Source organism: Cariama cristata, unplaced genomic scaffold, assembly GCF_000690535.1.
Source record: "Cariama cristata isolate BGI_N322 unplaced genomic scaffold, ASM69053v1 scaffold11515, whole genome shotgun sequence".
Taxonomy (NCBI): Eukaryota; Metazoa; Chordata; class Aves; order Cariamiformes; family Cariamidae; genus Cariama; species Cariama cristata.
The window spans coordinates 1-15007 of record NW_009615785.1 but is presented as its reverse complement, the minus strand read 5'-3'; the positions used below and the strand labels follow the sequence as shown (position 1 = coordinate 15007).

General features: G+C 41.2%; 1 protein-coding gene across 1 annotated transcript; it reads right to left on the bottom strand.

Annotated features, from left to right (window-relative positions):
* Nucleotides 1–3558: 3558 nt before the first annotated feature.
* Nucleotides 3559–12029, bottom strand: LOC104161488 (DDB1- and CUL4-associated factor 5-like; the record flags this gene model as incomplete). Its single annotated transcript, XM_009699950.1, has 2 exons — nt 3559–5367; nt 11902–12029. Coding segments are annotated over 2 exons (1937 nt in total), but the record flags the coding sequence as incomplete, so codon positions are not given.
* Nucleotides 12030–15007: the final 2978 nt, after the last annotated feature.

Genomic DNA, 15007 nt, shown 5'->3' with positions numbered 1-15007 from the left:
GGGGGGGGAGGAATCTGCTGCAATTTTTGGAGAAGAAAAGGTTCTGAAATAAGTTTTCCTTCCCAATTATTACTCCGAGAGAGGCTGGAGTTCAGAACATACGCACTGCAATTAACTGGTATGCCCTCGGTCAGACCGCTGTGCTCTTCCCTTCTCAAGGCAGCTGTACCTTCCTGCAAGCGCTTTGTCTGCGAGGGAGAGCTGCTCCGCAACAGCCAAGCGTCATCTCCACGGAGCCGCTCGCCCTGGAGAAGGCTGGCCAGCTTTGGTAAGAGGATCACCTGAGAGCTGGAAAAACCCCAGCAGAACTTTCATTGATTGACCTCATATCCTCCCTGCAACTTTGAAAGCGGTTAATTGCCCAGCCCAGAAAAGCCTCATGCTTGCCGGCTTCAGAGGAAGAGTCAGCTTTGAGTCTCTCCCAAACAGGTTGGTTTGACCCGAATGCTTTAAACAGAGGAAGCTGAAATAAATAAATACATAGCTTGTGAGCTGCTGAGAGTATGAAAAAGAATTTCTTTAAAGATGAATCTTTCTCTGTCCAACGTGTTATGAAGAGACATAAGGGAGACTTTTTCTTTTTCTTTCCCACTGATAAGGTTTTCTGGCGATGAACTGTACAACCTGGCCTAGCAAATTTCCTGCCATAACAAGCTGCATGATAAGTAAATAGTGGCTGACTAACAAGGCGGTTCAATATTTACACAATCTTTTCATTTCGAAGTAGACGGCAGATTATTAGAAAAGGTGAAATCTCTTCAGATAAACTCGTAAGATTTTCCACTGAACAGCTTAATGTCTTTCCCCAGAAATGGGAGTGACAATCCCAAGCATACAGGAATGCTCAGATCTCGCAGCCCACAAAACTGCCGGCACAGAGCACAGTTCACAGCCCCGTGTAGCGGGGAAAGAGCAGATGCACGGGATCAATGGCAAAGCAAAGCAACCTACAACGAGCGGCTCTTTTCAATGCTGACTACCTGCAGCAGGCATGCTGCTGCTTGTCTGCTTGCTTTTTTTTGGACTCTTCCAGATAATGCAGCTGCCTAGCGCTGATAACATTTATTTATGTGAGAAGGCGAACCCACGTATTCGGAAGCTACCATTCTTGTGTGCACTGAAAGTTCCTGTGAACAAAAGGTTATGATTACAGCCTATCTTCCTCCTCCTCCTCCTCGACAGAAACTAGAAATAACAAGCATGCAGACAGGGGGAAACCACAGCAAACCTTTTTGCCCAGAGTGTGTAGAGGAGCCTTAACACCAAACCCGAGAGCTTTCATTCTGCTTTTGAAAACAAACAAAAGAACCAGAAAGTGAGACCACAAGGCTTTGGAGAAGACGCTGAGAAAAGATGACCATGTCAAAGGAGAGTGGAGATGCTCATTCACCAACAATCCGGGCATTCTTCAGAGGAGGGCAGAAGAAATGACAGCTGAGAAAATTTTCCAATGTAAAGAACTTTTAAAAAATAATAATAAAAAAGTTTTGACCGTGCAACCTAAAGATTTTGGCAAAAACCAGCACTTACAGTAAGGTGTTCATACAACCAAGCAGAAAACTCTTACAGTGATCTTGATTGGAGCAATCTAAAATATAATCAGTACAGAACAATTTCTTTCAATAAGGTAACAATGTAGCAGCTTGTTCTTATTGCCACTTTCACTCCTGTTTGAAAACATCCCTTTCAGCCATCTTACATGCTTCTTAAATACTACATCATATACTTATTCCAAGTTCGCACTTAGCAAGGCTGACCAAGCGTGGGCAAACAGCCTATGGCACACAGCAGTTGTAAGAAAATTTTTCAGCTTGTGCTCTTCATTCTCCTTCCCATACCTTTACTTCCCAGCATCCCTTCTGAAGCGCTCCTTTACTTTCATCGTGTTTTAAGCAGGGCATCTTCCTTCCTTCCCCAGCTACCAGGTAGCTGTGCGTATGAAATAATTATTCTGAGATCTGTGCTGTACAGCAGTGTACTGCTAGAGCCACATCAAAAGCAAAAATCTCCTATTCTTTAAAACAACCCAGCCCTTCCTCAGTACTGGGCCTGAAAGCCTGTGACAACTACTGGGGTCAAAAGAAGCTGCTTTTTCTGTTGTCAGCACTGCAAGGCACAAACGCATAGTTTTTTTGTCCTCTACACGTGTTTTCTCTTCCCTTCACACACTGACTCCTCTTACCTTGTTACTAGGGAAGCAAGTGCAATTCTGCCAATTCCAGCATGCCAGAATTGAGATGACTTAACACTAGATCCTCCATTAAAACCAGAGCTCAGGCAAGAACAGACTCTGTCCACCTGAACAGTATGCCAGGTCATGGCAGCTGGCAGCCAGAGCTACGCTTTTGCTCAGGTTCTGATTGCCAGCCTTGGAATCCCGGTGTCCTCACATGTAGGGATATTTCTCTGAAGCTCTCCCTTATGTACACAACTCTGTTGAATCCATCTACCCACCTGCAGTTTTAAATATTTGCAGCACAATGGTGGAAAACCAACCCTGGTCTCCAATACCAACCTATTTTGAGCTTTGGGCTCAGACTTTACCAAGCGTTGCTGTTAACATGCATCAGTTACATTATCCATCCTTCCGCTATTTTCTCTTTGACCTACTGCCTCCCAAAAGAAAGCACGTGGGGGAAGGGGAGGGCACAGTCAAGATAATTCCACACACTCTCAGCCATGTTCTTAATAATACTACTACTAATAACAACAACAATAATGATGAGTCTCTGTGTGTTAAGCTCACAGAAAGGCATGTTTCAATGCCTGATTTTTCATAGCTCTTGGTTAGAGTGACGCCTACAGCATAATACCTTCCTCTTGCCAAACAATCACATTTTAGTATAGTGATGATACAGTGTTATTCAGTTCTTTTCTTAAAAAAAAAAACCCTCAACATTGAATGTCACCATGGGAACAGTCTAAAGTTGACTTTGGAAAGAGGCTCATTTCCTATAGCTTTTCTGTTGGCATAAAAATAATGTCACTGAACTGTACCAGAAGCAAGTGCTTTATGAAGTACCATCTCTAAAGATACCAGTCAGTTCTGAAAATACCCTCCCTAATGGTTGCATTTCTTTAGTTTCTGAAGCAGAATAAAAGGCCCAGAAAGGTTTCTTCCCTGTTTTCCTCAACAAGAAACACACCCCAGGCTACCACCAGTGTGATCTAATTCAAACATTCTTCAACCTGTAATGTGTAGTAAGTGTCAGTATGGAAAAATTCCTTCTTAGAGGAACAATTAAAACTTAAAGCAGTCATCCTGTTGGCTGGCTGAACAAACGACACATGTTCACACAAGAATAATTCAGTCAACCGTCTTAATAAGGATTTACTTTAAACAGAACCTTGTATGGGTACACTAGACTCAGTCTCATTAAGGAGTAAGTTGGATTTTTATACAGCATGAACCATTGGCAATCTAAAACAGACCCACTGAAGAATGGAATGGAGAATCAAACGCAATGTTTCAGACCCAAGCTCTATGTGCCTTTAATACTTTCTTTTCCTTTTTTTTTTTTTTGAGAGAGTGCACACTACGACAGACATTTGCATTTATCATGTTTTTAACTTCTTTTCTAAGGATGAACTCTCTGAATCTGCATCTTCCAACTCCGCTCTGTGTCTTTTCAGTCCTCCGAGAGACTGAGTGCTCTCATTGCCCGTAGGATGCAAGTCGGCAGTATCCTCTCTTGTGCTCACACTGTAGCTGTTGGAGTCCATTTCAGACAGGCAGCAGTCTTTGTGCAAGGTCACACCCATCTGTACAAGGTTACCATTATCAGCATTTGAGTGCACCTGTAGTCCTTGCGTCAGAGTCTCCTGCTCTCCAAAACTCTGTCCGTTGTTGAGGCATGAAGGGCGAAGATGCAAGTGGCCGTTGTTGTGGTTAACACAGGAGGTGTCGAGGCTCCTCTCCTCACTGTCATCAGTCTGGTTTCTGGAGCAGTGACCTGACATGCTACAGATGGCAACAGTGGAGAACGGAGGGACCAGTGAGTGATGGCTTGATGCTGGTTGGCAGTTCTGACTATTTTTTTGTTCCACAAGTCCTGCAGTCTGAATGCAAGGTTCTTCAGTACAACTATTTAGCCCTTTGCAGTTAGCTTTTCCATTGAGCTTTTTAGTCTCAAAAGAATGCTCTATACCTCCACTGCTAGTGTCTTCAGATGTGTTTTCTTGACCCTCCATCCGCCGCTGATTGTCACATTCATGAGCTTGACCATTAGCAGAACTTTCTATCAAGCCACATTCTTTTAAAGTTTCTCTGTTGTGGCTGTCAGCAGAAAGAGCTGGGGAACCTTGAGGAACTACTGAACTCAAGTTCCTACCATCTTCCTTATTTAGCGAGCGTGCCGTACTGTGCCTTCCACTAGTTCCTGGTTTCCCTTCATCATTCTCTCCATCTCCTTTGGAGGATTCACCATCTTTACCAGCTGAATATGATATGTAAGAATAATGAAGCCATTTGTAAGCTTTGTAAATCTTCCTCTCCACTGATTCACTGTCTGAACAAGGAGACGTCCTTTCTTTGAGAACTTCTTTGTTGGCTGAACTCCTTTCTGGCGAAGAAGCTGGAGAAGAAGAAAGATCATCTACTTTGATCTGGGGGTAATCATAGATGTCCTCACCTATGTAAGGGGTCACATTCTCCGTGTTGGTGCTAGTCCTTTCCTCCTTTTGCACCTTCTGTCGGCGCCTCAGTGCATTGCGTTGCCTCATAGATGTGCGTCGTTCGTTCAGTTCCTCTTCATCTTCTGTACTGCTGCTGCTGCTGGAACTGCTGGATTCGTTCTCCTCAGGACTCGGGGACCGTGGCCGTGGGAAAAGGTCTGTATCTAGTTCTGCCTCGCAGGTATTGTCATCAGAGTCAGACTCATTGGAAAGGGCCAGGAGACGTTTATCCTGATATTTTCTCAGTGCAGAGAGCCTCTGCTGACGGGAAGCCATGTCTTCTCTGGCTGAGGGGGATTCAGTTGATCTTAAGGCCCTTAAGTTATAGGCAGTTTCATCAGACTCTTCAGCCGCATGTGGTGGGGAGTGATGCAAAGAGGCAGAGGACTCTGACTCGCTGTAAGCAGAGCGTTCGCTTACTCCTGCATGGAGCTGCAGGATTGTGCTCTCACTGAGGTCGCTGTCTGAGTCAGAACTCCAGCCCTCAATCTCCCGGCGCACCAGGGAGTCAAAAAAGGCCATCATCCGTGGATCTTCCTGGACTGACTGGTTGGCATAATCATGGGACAAACCGCTACCACTGTTCAACACAAGACTGATGTACTCTTCATGAGTGTAGAGGCAACGTGAATCATCCTCAATCCTACCATCCAGATCCCCTGTGCAGTCAGGCTGCTTGTAAGGACTCCAGATCTGTAATAGAAAATAAAAAAAAAATGTGTATCTTTGAATTCATAAACTATTATAAGCATTCCATATAGAACAGTAGCGCAAATACCCAGAAAGAACTGCGAGTTGCAGACTGTTTTTATTAATTTTTACCCCTCAGACCCATACTTAAGTATTCTAGAGGTGCGGGGTTTCTCACTCCCTCTTTACAAATGTATTTTTTCTGCATCTACTTCACCCATCCAGAACTTAAAAGCTCTCATACTGCAGATTATCCATAATTTCAATGTTTCATTGGGTAATAACTTCTCCCAAATTGCAGGGCTCTATTTTTATGCAATAGGGGATGCTTACTCACTAACGGTAAGAATAGTTTGTTGCCTACAATACAGTCTTAGCACTAATGAAGGCACTTGTTTCCCAGGAAACTGGAGTTGCTTGTGCCAGTGATGTAGAGTAACATTTCATCCAGCTGCATAGCCAGTCACACCTGATCAGCGGGCAGGGAGCTAAATGTATGGAGGTGAAAAGCAGAGCGCACTACTCCCTTTAGGGAACAGTCGTGAAGGAAAGAAAGCATCCAATATTTCTCAAGACACAGTAGTAGTTTTGGTTAGTGGGGAAAGGTGAAGGAGAAGAGTTTTACTGAAAGCTATTTTTGAAGTGGAGAGAGGTAGTAACATTGCAAAGCGTAATGATTTCACAGATAGCAACAGCCTCGACTGTGCTGTCCATCTAGCCTTCCCTCAGTTTTCCTGGTGTGGAGATGGGGAAAAAAGAAAAAGGCCCCAAAGAAGATCCACCAATAGCCCTAAGAAACCGGTAATCCATAGCAAACGTAACAGATCTCCTCACCTCTCTGTTTTACTCACGGATTTGAGGGTAATATGATTAAGGCACTCATTGGACAACCACTATCACTTTATTCTAGATCGATGGTTAACATGATGCACAACACTTAAGGGTAAGCAGAGCTAGGATGTAGTTTATCCACAATTCTGCCTTAATGTTTTGCTTATATCTGATTTCAGTCATGCTTTGGTTTTACCATGCTAACAAGCTCAGGGAAAAAAATTCTAGTGCCAGCTGTCTACACCAGGTTGGCCTTTTGGGATAGACTTTGGCAAAAACATCTCTTTTCCCAACAGAAATTAGTCAACTTTTGTTCCAAGTAGACAAAACCGCTAACAAAAAGTGTTTTGCCTGTGCAAATGGGATAATCAGCACTCATCTCACAGATGCGTAGTTAACACATGCAACATAATCTGATACTACTGTGACAAGCACTATAAAAAAAGCCCAAGAGAATGCTAGTAATTCTGTATTCACAGACATTTTCAACAGTGTACACTAAGACTTCTACACCTTTAATATTGGAAGTAAAATGAAATAAATTATCTTGCAGCTACTTGTTCAGCAAAGCCAAATTTAAGATGTACAGGTAATCTTTATTCTGGAATTCTCCCAAACTTGAATGCCTTTGCTTTGCATCTTGTGTAATTTATGGTTAACAGAGCTTCCACTTACGATCTGGCTATGTAGATAAAAGAGACACTATTCCAAAATTAAAGTGGGCTGCAGATATACCTTTTCTGTATGGCAATCATCAAGCTGCCTTTCAGAGCAAAGGCGAAGGAATTTTACATTGCATTACATTCGCCTGTTCCTAGGAACATGCCTCAGTATCAAGCTGTATTTGCTATTTGTACTTAATTGCTATTTTTATTATTTGCAGTACTTAAGCAAATTCTCTTCCAGTACAGCTCATTAATGTAATGCTTGAGACCAGAATGAAGAGAGTCTCCACTGCTTGGTTCAAACACTGCACTTATTAGACACATAGCTCAAGGGAAAAGCATCAGGTTTGGATAAAGATAACAAACCCCAATCTAAGTTCGTTATGTATAGACTTCCATCAACCATACTTAACCTTTTTGAATTATTCAAGAGAACAGAAAGAATCTCTCTTCATCCTCTAATTACTTCCCATGCTCCACTTCCTGAAGACAGCATAGGAAAGTCTTCTCTCAGTGGGTGCATGAGATTGTTGATTTGGGGACACACCAAGATTTTTTAATAGAAAAATAGAACTCTGCTTGCTCAAAGAACTATTCTGAGTTGCTGCCTTCTTGATGATTTAACTTGCAGATGTTCAGTACCTTCTCCCAATTTATCAGATCTTTTCCCCTCTCCATCCCACTACTGCAGACTTCGGCAAGTAGATCAGATCTTTTTGTATTTAAGCATGTACCTTCTTGTAAACGTTTCATACTGTACTCCTGGAGAAGCAGGCTGGCAAGCCCCTTACTCAAACAGTTTTAGCAGTGTTAGATTGATCACTAGGGTTTTATAAAACTTCTTTTTTAAGCAAGAGAATTAGAAAACTCTTAGATTGTCTATGAACCAATATAAATGGAGGAGAGGTAGTCTGCTCTGAAGTCCCTCTGAGACAGGTCTGTTTTTTAATGAAAAGTCATCTAAAAAAGGTACATAAAGTGTGCACAAAGAGATTCCACATCCTTGTTAGTGCTACCAGATCTTTCTGCTCACTCTGCAAGCATCAGAGAAAACATAGTAGTGTTAAATACTGTAGATAGCTACAAAGAGTCCATAATGAGGCTTTTCCCTTCCAAGACAGATTTGTTCACAGAGAAGTAGTAAATAATAAAGAGAAGTCAAGGGAATTCAGGATGAATACCTGTTTGCACAGGATCAGATGTCTCTGGAGAGTCATATTCCTACTTTTTAGACATTTGCTATGAGGGAGTGTGAGGGCCTGCCAGAGTGCCAGAAAGAAATCAAACCAAGAATCTATCCTTGGCAGAACTGGGAAATCTTTAAACTGGCAGCAACTGGTCCAGTGCTCCCTGTGGCATCTGAAATGGGCCTCTTTGTAAATGGAATGCCTTTGTCTTTTTCCCATCCTCTGACTGATGCTGTGTTGAGGAAGAATGTGAGCAAATTGGAGAAAGTAAGTTGGCAAATCATCCCACTGAAGCAACCATCTATCAAGAAGTTCTTTCTCTGTCAGAGGATTAAGGAGCTGAATATTACTCACTGATGCCCCAAGTATGGATATAAAAATAGGAACAATAACAGAAAAGGGGAGTACAAAACTGGTTCTCTACTTCAGCAGCAATGCTTCAGAGAGCATCTTTGAATTGCTTATATTTCATGGTGGCAAACCTCCAAATTTTAAAACAAAAAAGTAGTTATGCCCGTAGCGTGAGAATAATTAAAATCAGCTATATTAGACTATCTGATTAGGCAGAGGCAGCTAGCCACAATGACATTAATCTGTCACCATAGCAACATGAGCAAATAGACTTTGCTATCTTTGATATACTGATGATTTTTAAACAAATGGGACCTATAACAGTTGTGCTCAGTTACAGAGTATTCCATTTCCAATACAAACCAATATTTCTTTCTGAAAATATTTACCACTTTATCTATCTTTTCCGGAACTGGTTTCTAACTGCATAATTCTCTGTGGCTCTCCTCTAAGCCCCACACATCAGGGGGAATGCCTCATTCATTTCTCCTGCAATGCAATTCGTTTTCCTGCCAGCACCTCCCAATGTGTCACACATTTAACTGAGGGGAAAGTGGTATTTTTCTGTTTTATATTGCTTTAGCCCTTGTGGCGAATGCTTGCTGCAAATGATAATTTTAGTTCACAGCTATGCTTTTCCAAACAATTTTACTGAAGTTCAGGTTTCTGAAATGGATGGGACTGAACAATTCATCTGGGTTGATGCGTCCAGCACACACTGTCTGGAGTCAAGGCTTCTAGTATTCTTTATTAATGAGCTTGCTGAGTCTTATTTTAGGTTTCTGAAACCTCCTCACTTGAATATTCACACACCCCTCCCATCTTATCCATTGTATTCTCAGTCCTAGCAGAAAACAAACCCTACACTACTGAGTTACTGAATTATATTCTTGCAGGTGCTTTACAACAAAATAAAACTAAAGCAAAAAAACCCACATCACCACAAAGGTCAAAATCATTCTTGTGAATACTATTCATTTCAGCAGGGCTAGGCCTGAGATGAATTTGTATCTCATTTGCAATCAGCATTAAAAATAGCAAGTGTGTTGGCAGAAGTATGTGGAATTATTGAATGGCTTGTCTGTATCGTGCCTTGATGCTGGTGCTATCAGTTCCTCACTTCTAGAAGTACTATATTTAAGCCAGCTAGTCTAAAAATTAAGGGCTCAGACAAACAACTACTTGCATCCACATGTTTAATTCATCACAGAGTTTCTACAATTGAGGGAATGGAATACCAGCCAACCACAGCGAAGTTAGCTTCTATGATTTAATCCCAGAAAGATTTTCAGAAGACACCTGAAGGACAGTAAAAGGAAGGATGCTTCTTAAGGAACTGATTAAAACAAACAAACAAAACATAAAAAACCTAACTACAATTTTTACTTATGCCTCTCCCTCCTGTCGTCTCAACTTCTCTGAGCAAGCACATCAAGCATTTATATGGGGGAAAGATAGCCATGCAAGGGAAGGACTTGTGTTCCTAGCTGTTTTTAATGCAGTAAACAGCCCCTCAGAACCGCTGGTGGTGTTTTTCCTGTTTTGCCCTTCTGCTAGTGGCAGTCACTAGCCTCCAGCCACTCTGCAGAAGCAGCTAGACTGAAGAAGAAACCACCATTGTACGGTCACCCGGAAACCGCTGTTCACTAAGACAGTACCTTTAGAGTAAAGTCATGCAGATAGAAAAGATATGAGCCTTAAAACAACCTGATCCCCAAACAAGGCACATTACAAGCTGAGACAAAATGACATACAACAAGAGGATAAGAAGTTGTGGCTTGCTAATAAACTTAATACATTAAACACCTTTCCCTTAATTTGTTTCTAGCTTGCAATGTTTGGATAATTCAGTTCCTTCAAAGCAGCTACACGAGTTCCATTGCACATACTGCGACGCAATAGGCATTCTCTTCTAAGGAAGCATTCAAGCAGAGGTGTCTTTGAAAAAGTTACACAACCTGTGACTGGAGCCTTAATCGAACTAACCTTTTAATCACTAGGCAAAAAAACCACCCTGCCAAAACCCTAGCAGAAGTACACAAAAGCAACACAGGGGATGTTTATACCAATGCTAATCCAACAGTCTAAGCACACTCATGCAGGAAGGATTCATAGGGTGAAGGGTCAGCAGATCTAAAAACCAAAAGGAAGAATTCAGGCTGCGTGAATCATGTTCCCAAAGCAAGAAAAATGCCTCTGGCGAAACTGTTGTTATAACAGTGGCAGTTTGACTGCTTGCAAATTGAAAAATCGGTGAGCTGCTAAGACTGTTCAATGCACTTTTGTTCAAAGCCTATGTTGGGTAGATTTGTGATCAAATCTGTTAGAGGGACACAGATGAAGAAAAAAGTAGAAAAGCAAACTAAAGTACCAGTGAAAGATAGAAAAGAAGGAAAGCTGAACTACAATTAGAAGCCAAATGCGGATAGTAGCTGTAATGCAAGTGATGCAGCTGGGCATCGAGCCATGGTCACAGGGTTTTGGGCCAGTTCTGGTCTGCAAGTTGCATACCACTAAAACATTCCATTGTGGGACAAGTTCATTCAATCAACTTGTAGCTGACTAAAGCATTTATTAATACTCAAATGACCACATTTATAGCCACATGCAGGTAATACTTTTATGAAGTCATTCAACAAATAGTTAAAAGCAGCATCGGTTCTTATTATCCTACTTAAAAACTAGATTGTTCTGGTTTCTTTCATCTTGTTGATAGACCTAATTTATAGCAAAATTTCTATGGCAGCAGAATGCAAAGTGCACTACTGTAGCATAGTTCTCTGCCTCCCCACCCTCAATCTCTGCTATTAGAAATGACAAAAAAGTTTCTGCCTTGCTTCCATGACACTGGCTGTCTTTCCTTAAGGGAAGAAAGTTTCAGAACCTAACAAAGTTTGTGACCTCTTTATGTTCCACATAAAAAGGTGCAAACTTTCTAAAAATACTGTACATTATTAGAGGATTCAGAAAAGACATTTTGTGGAAGGTTATTAAGAGTTCCGTTTCCTCTGGAAGCCACAGAAAGGTATGTTGAAACAATTCAATGCAGAAGTGCATACAAAAATTATAGAAGGGCTCCTGAGGCAGTATTGGGGCCAAATTCAGCTAGGTCAGGCTAGGCTAAGGCTCAATGAATTTCAGACCAAAGTATCAGAAGTCTTTGGAGATCAGGTTACAGCTGTGACTAAACTCTCTGGAGAAGAACTGTTTGCGTGACACTTCAGTTATGCATGGAATGAAGCTGGAAAAAATCTCCTTTTTCAAGGTACAAATCCAGGAAATTTTGATCTTATATTTCTAAAACCTTTAAAATTGAGATGGAGTTTAAAGTTGAAATGCCCAGTTAAAAATCTGCATCACTTTAGCCAGCAAATAAGACACATCACTTTATAAAAGAGTAAGATGAGAAGACAGGATGGGCATGGAAAAGAATGATGCTGAGCAAAACAAAGCATTTCTTCCTGAAATATTGAAAGAAGACATTTTCTGATAATTAATCTTACCTTTATAATCTTTTCAACACCAGAAGAACAGATCATGTAAGTGTGAGGATTAAACCGGACTTGGTTTACAATTGACCGATGACCTTTCAATACCATAAAAGCACCATTGACGACCCTGCCAATGCCACCTAGGGGAAAAACGAGCACACACTGAAATGAATAGTTAAATCTTCATATTGCTTGCATTCATAATCATTTGAAGTTGTATTATATTTGACAATGCACTTCAGCTTTATTTTGCAATAGTGGAAGGCCTGTGTTGGCTGCAGAATTCCAATTTTATGAGCAATGCTCCTATGAAAAGCTGCAAGTTTGACAAAAAGCAACCTTCCTGCAAATTACGACTTGGAGGCTAGCTTTGATTCAACTATCTAAACAAACAATGAAGGTTTTTGACCTAATATGACAAGTATGTGAATAAGAACAACATACCTACTTAATGAAATCACCAGTGAAACCTACTAGGCATGACACTACTTACAGTTTGTAAATCTGACAAATACAGAGGTTGACTTTTTAAATAGCTACACTCCTTTTTAATTTATCTTTTAAATCAGTAATTCATTACTGTCACAGTTGACTAGTCTGATAGGTAGGAATCTAAAGGAGGTAATCTTCAAGGCTACTAACCTGAGTTACTACACTACAGTTGGACTTAGTATAGCCTTCCCCAGACTGGGATCTCTAACAACTTGTATTTCTGCGAATCAAGCTTAGAGAGGGACCTGAAATAAAACATCTGACCAGTGGGTTATATCATTCTTTGTCACAAGGTAGGGAATTAGCTAAGTGGAATGCTTTTGTGCTAATGGTAAAACTCAAAATAGAAGCCAGATAACTTTTCTGCTTGGCCGTTGACTGTTACTAGGTCTATACAGCAAAGCAACAAACCACCACACAGTAATTTTTCATATTCATAGATTCACACAATTAAAACCATACATGTGTTAGAAAGCACACCTGTGCATCTGAATAAATAAGTATCAATCAACATGTTATGATTAAGATCTTCAGTGAAAGAAACCAAAATTAGCTTCTGTGCTACTTATAGTTGTCTTAACACTGAGCAAGTAAACTTTATGTTCTTCTTGCTGAAGATGTTTACTATCCTCCTTTGATGTCAACAGGACCTCTTTCAGCTGAAATAGCTGCTAGTTTAAGCCCTAAGCCCAATGCTGAACAACTTTGTCTTCTAAAACAGAGTCAGAGTTCTCCTGCAATGCTCATTTCCTAAAGAAAAACTTGCATTAACACTGAAGAGTAGCAAGATGGAAGGTGATATAGGAATGCCTTTTTGTTTGGTGTTTTTTTTTTATTGACCCTTCTATTTGTTAGGTTACATAAATGACAATGAACTGCAGCTAGTGAGCTTATGTTCAGCCCCTCTCCTCTTAGAAAAAGTACCCTATCCCTTCTATTCATCATAACTACACTCTGAAGACCAGACTGATGTGAACGTGGTGTACAAACCATGATAAGGATTTAGAAATTAGGAGACATCTAACTCCTAAAAATCTGCAGACAGATCTCTGCTGCTTCTGGAAAGTGTTCTGTTTGCACAAATCTTTGCAGACCAAACTGCAGTCTCAGGGCACTTTGGGGTAGGAAGATAATGTGCCTGAAGAAGGGAAAAGAGATGGTGAGTAACTCCAAAGACCAAAACACATGGTCATTTTAAAGGCTTTGTACACAGAATGAAGTCTCATTTAAAATTAAGAAAACTTGAAACAGATACTATCACTCCAGTTAACTTCTAAATATGTTCATCGAAACCACACTGAGACTGAGCTAGCTGGAACACCTCTTTTATTCAGGTACACCTGTATTTTCTGTAAAGGTTCAGAGATAAGTTCTACCTTCAGCCATTGGAGCAAGATCTCCCCAGCGTAAGCAATACTGACTGAGAAGTAACTGACTGGAGAGCAAGTTCATTAAATGCCAAATTGGGGTCTTCTAATTTTCTTTTCCATTTTATGAGATTCGTCACGTCCTTTCATTCTGTTCAGCCTGCTAGACGCTCATGACCACATTTATGGCTGATGGCAAGTTGCCCTACTCCCACAGCATTCCTTCCAGCCAAATCACAGTTGTCAATCCAATTGCATCTATCACGCCAATGGTTACATGGTGGACCATGTACATCAAGTCCAGTTCTCAACACATTTATCTTGACCTAGCTGACAAATGTTCCAGGAAAGAGGGCCTCGAGAAAGAAGAGACAATTTGCTTAGGAAAGGTTTCCAAGTTTGTAAGTAATGCCTAAAACAAGTTTTAACTATCCAAAGACTCTAGCTGCCTGAATTCAGTACAAAACAAGAAACGTGCCCTACAAAACACAAGAGTCAGGAGTCAAAGAGACAACGAGCAAAGAAAGAATTACAATGGAGATGAAATACAAATTTAGGGCATCAATATCTTGGGCTGCATTTCCGAGTCAGTCATTGGCCTTTCGTGGTACTGCTAGCAGTGTGAATTAACTCATGGTTATTTTCCTAGTAAAACAGAGAAAATAGTTATTTAATGTCGTAACTGTCTTCTGGCATTAAATTTTAAATGTTTATCAATACACTAAGAGCACTGGATGAAAAGCGCACAGCATGCCATGTCTAGAACACAGCTCTCCCTAGGCTGTAGTTAAATTCAGGCAGTGTCTGAAGCCCAGAAAGTCAACTGTATCCTGGGCTGCATAAAAAGCAGCATGACCAGCGGGTTGAGGGAGGTGATTTCCCCCTCTATTCTGCTGTCATGAGACACCACCGCAAATACGGTGTCCAGCTCTGGGGTCCCCCAGCACAAGACAGACATGGACGTCCTAGACTGGGTCCAGAGGAGGGCCACAAAAATGATCAGAGGAATGCAACACCTCTCCTATGAGGACAGGCTGAGAGAGTTGGGGTTGTTCAGCCTGGAGAAAAGAAGGGGAGACTTTATTGCAGCCTTTCAATAAAGGCGGGCTTCTAAGAAAGACAGAAACTTTTTACCAAGCCCTGTAGTGACAGGAAAAGGGGCAACAGTTTTAAGCTGAGAGAACGTAGATTTATATTGGCTATAAGAGGAAACTTTTTACAATGAGGGTCGTGAGGCACCGGAACAGGTTGCCCAGAGA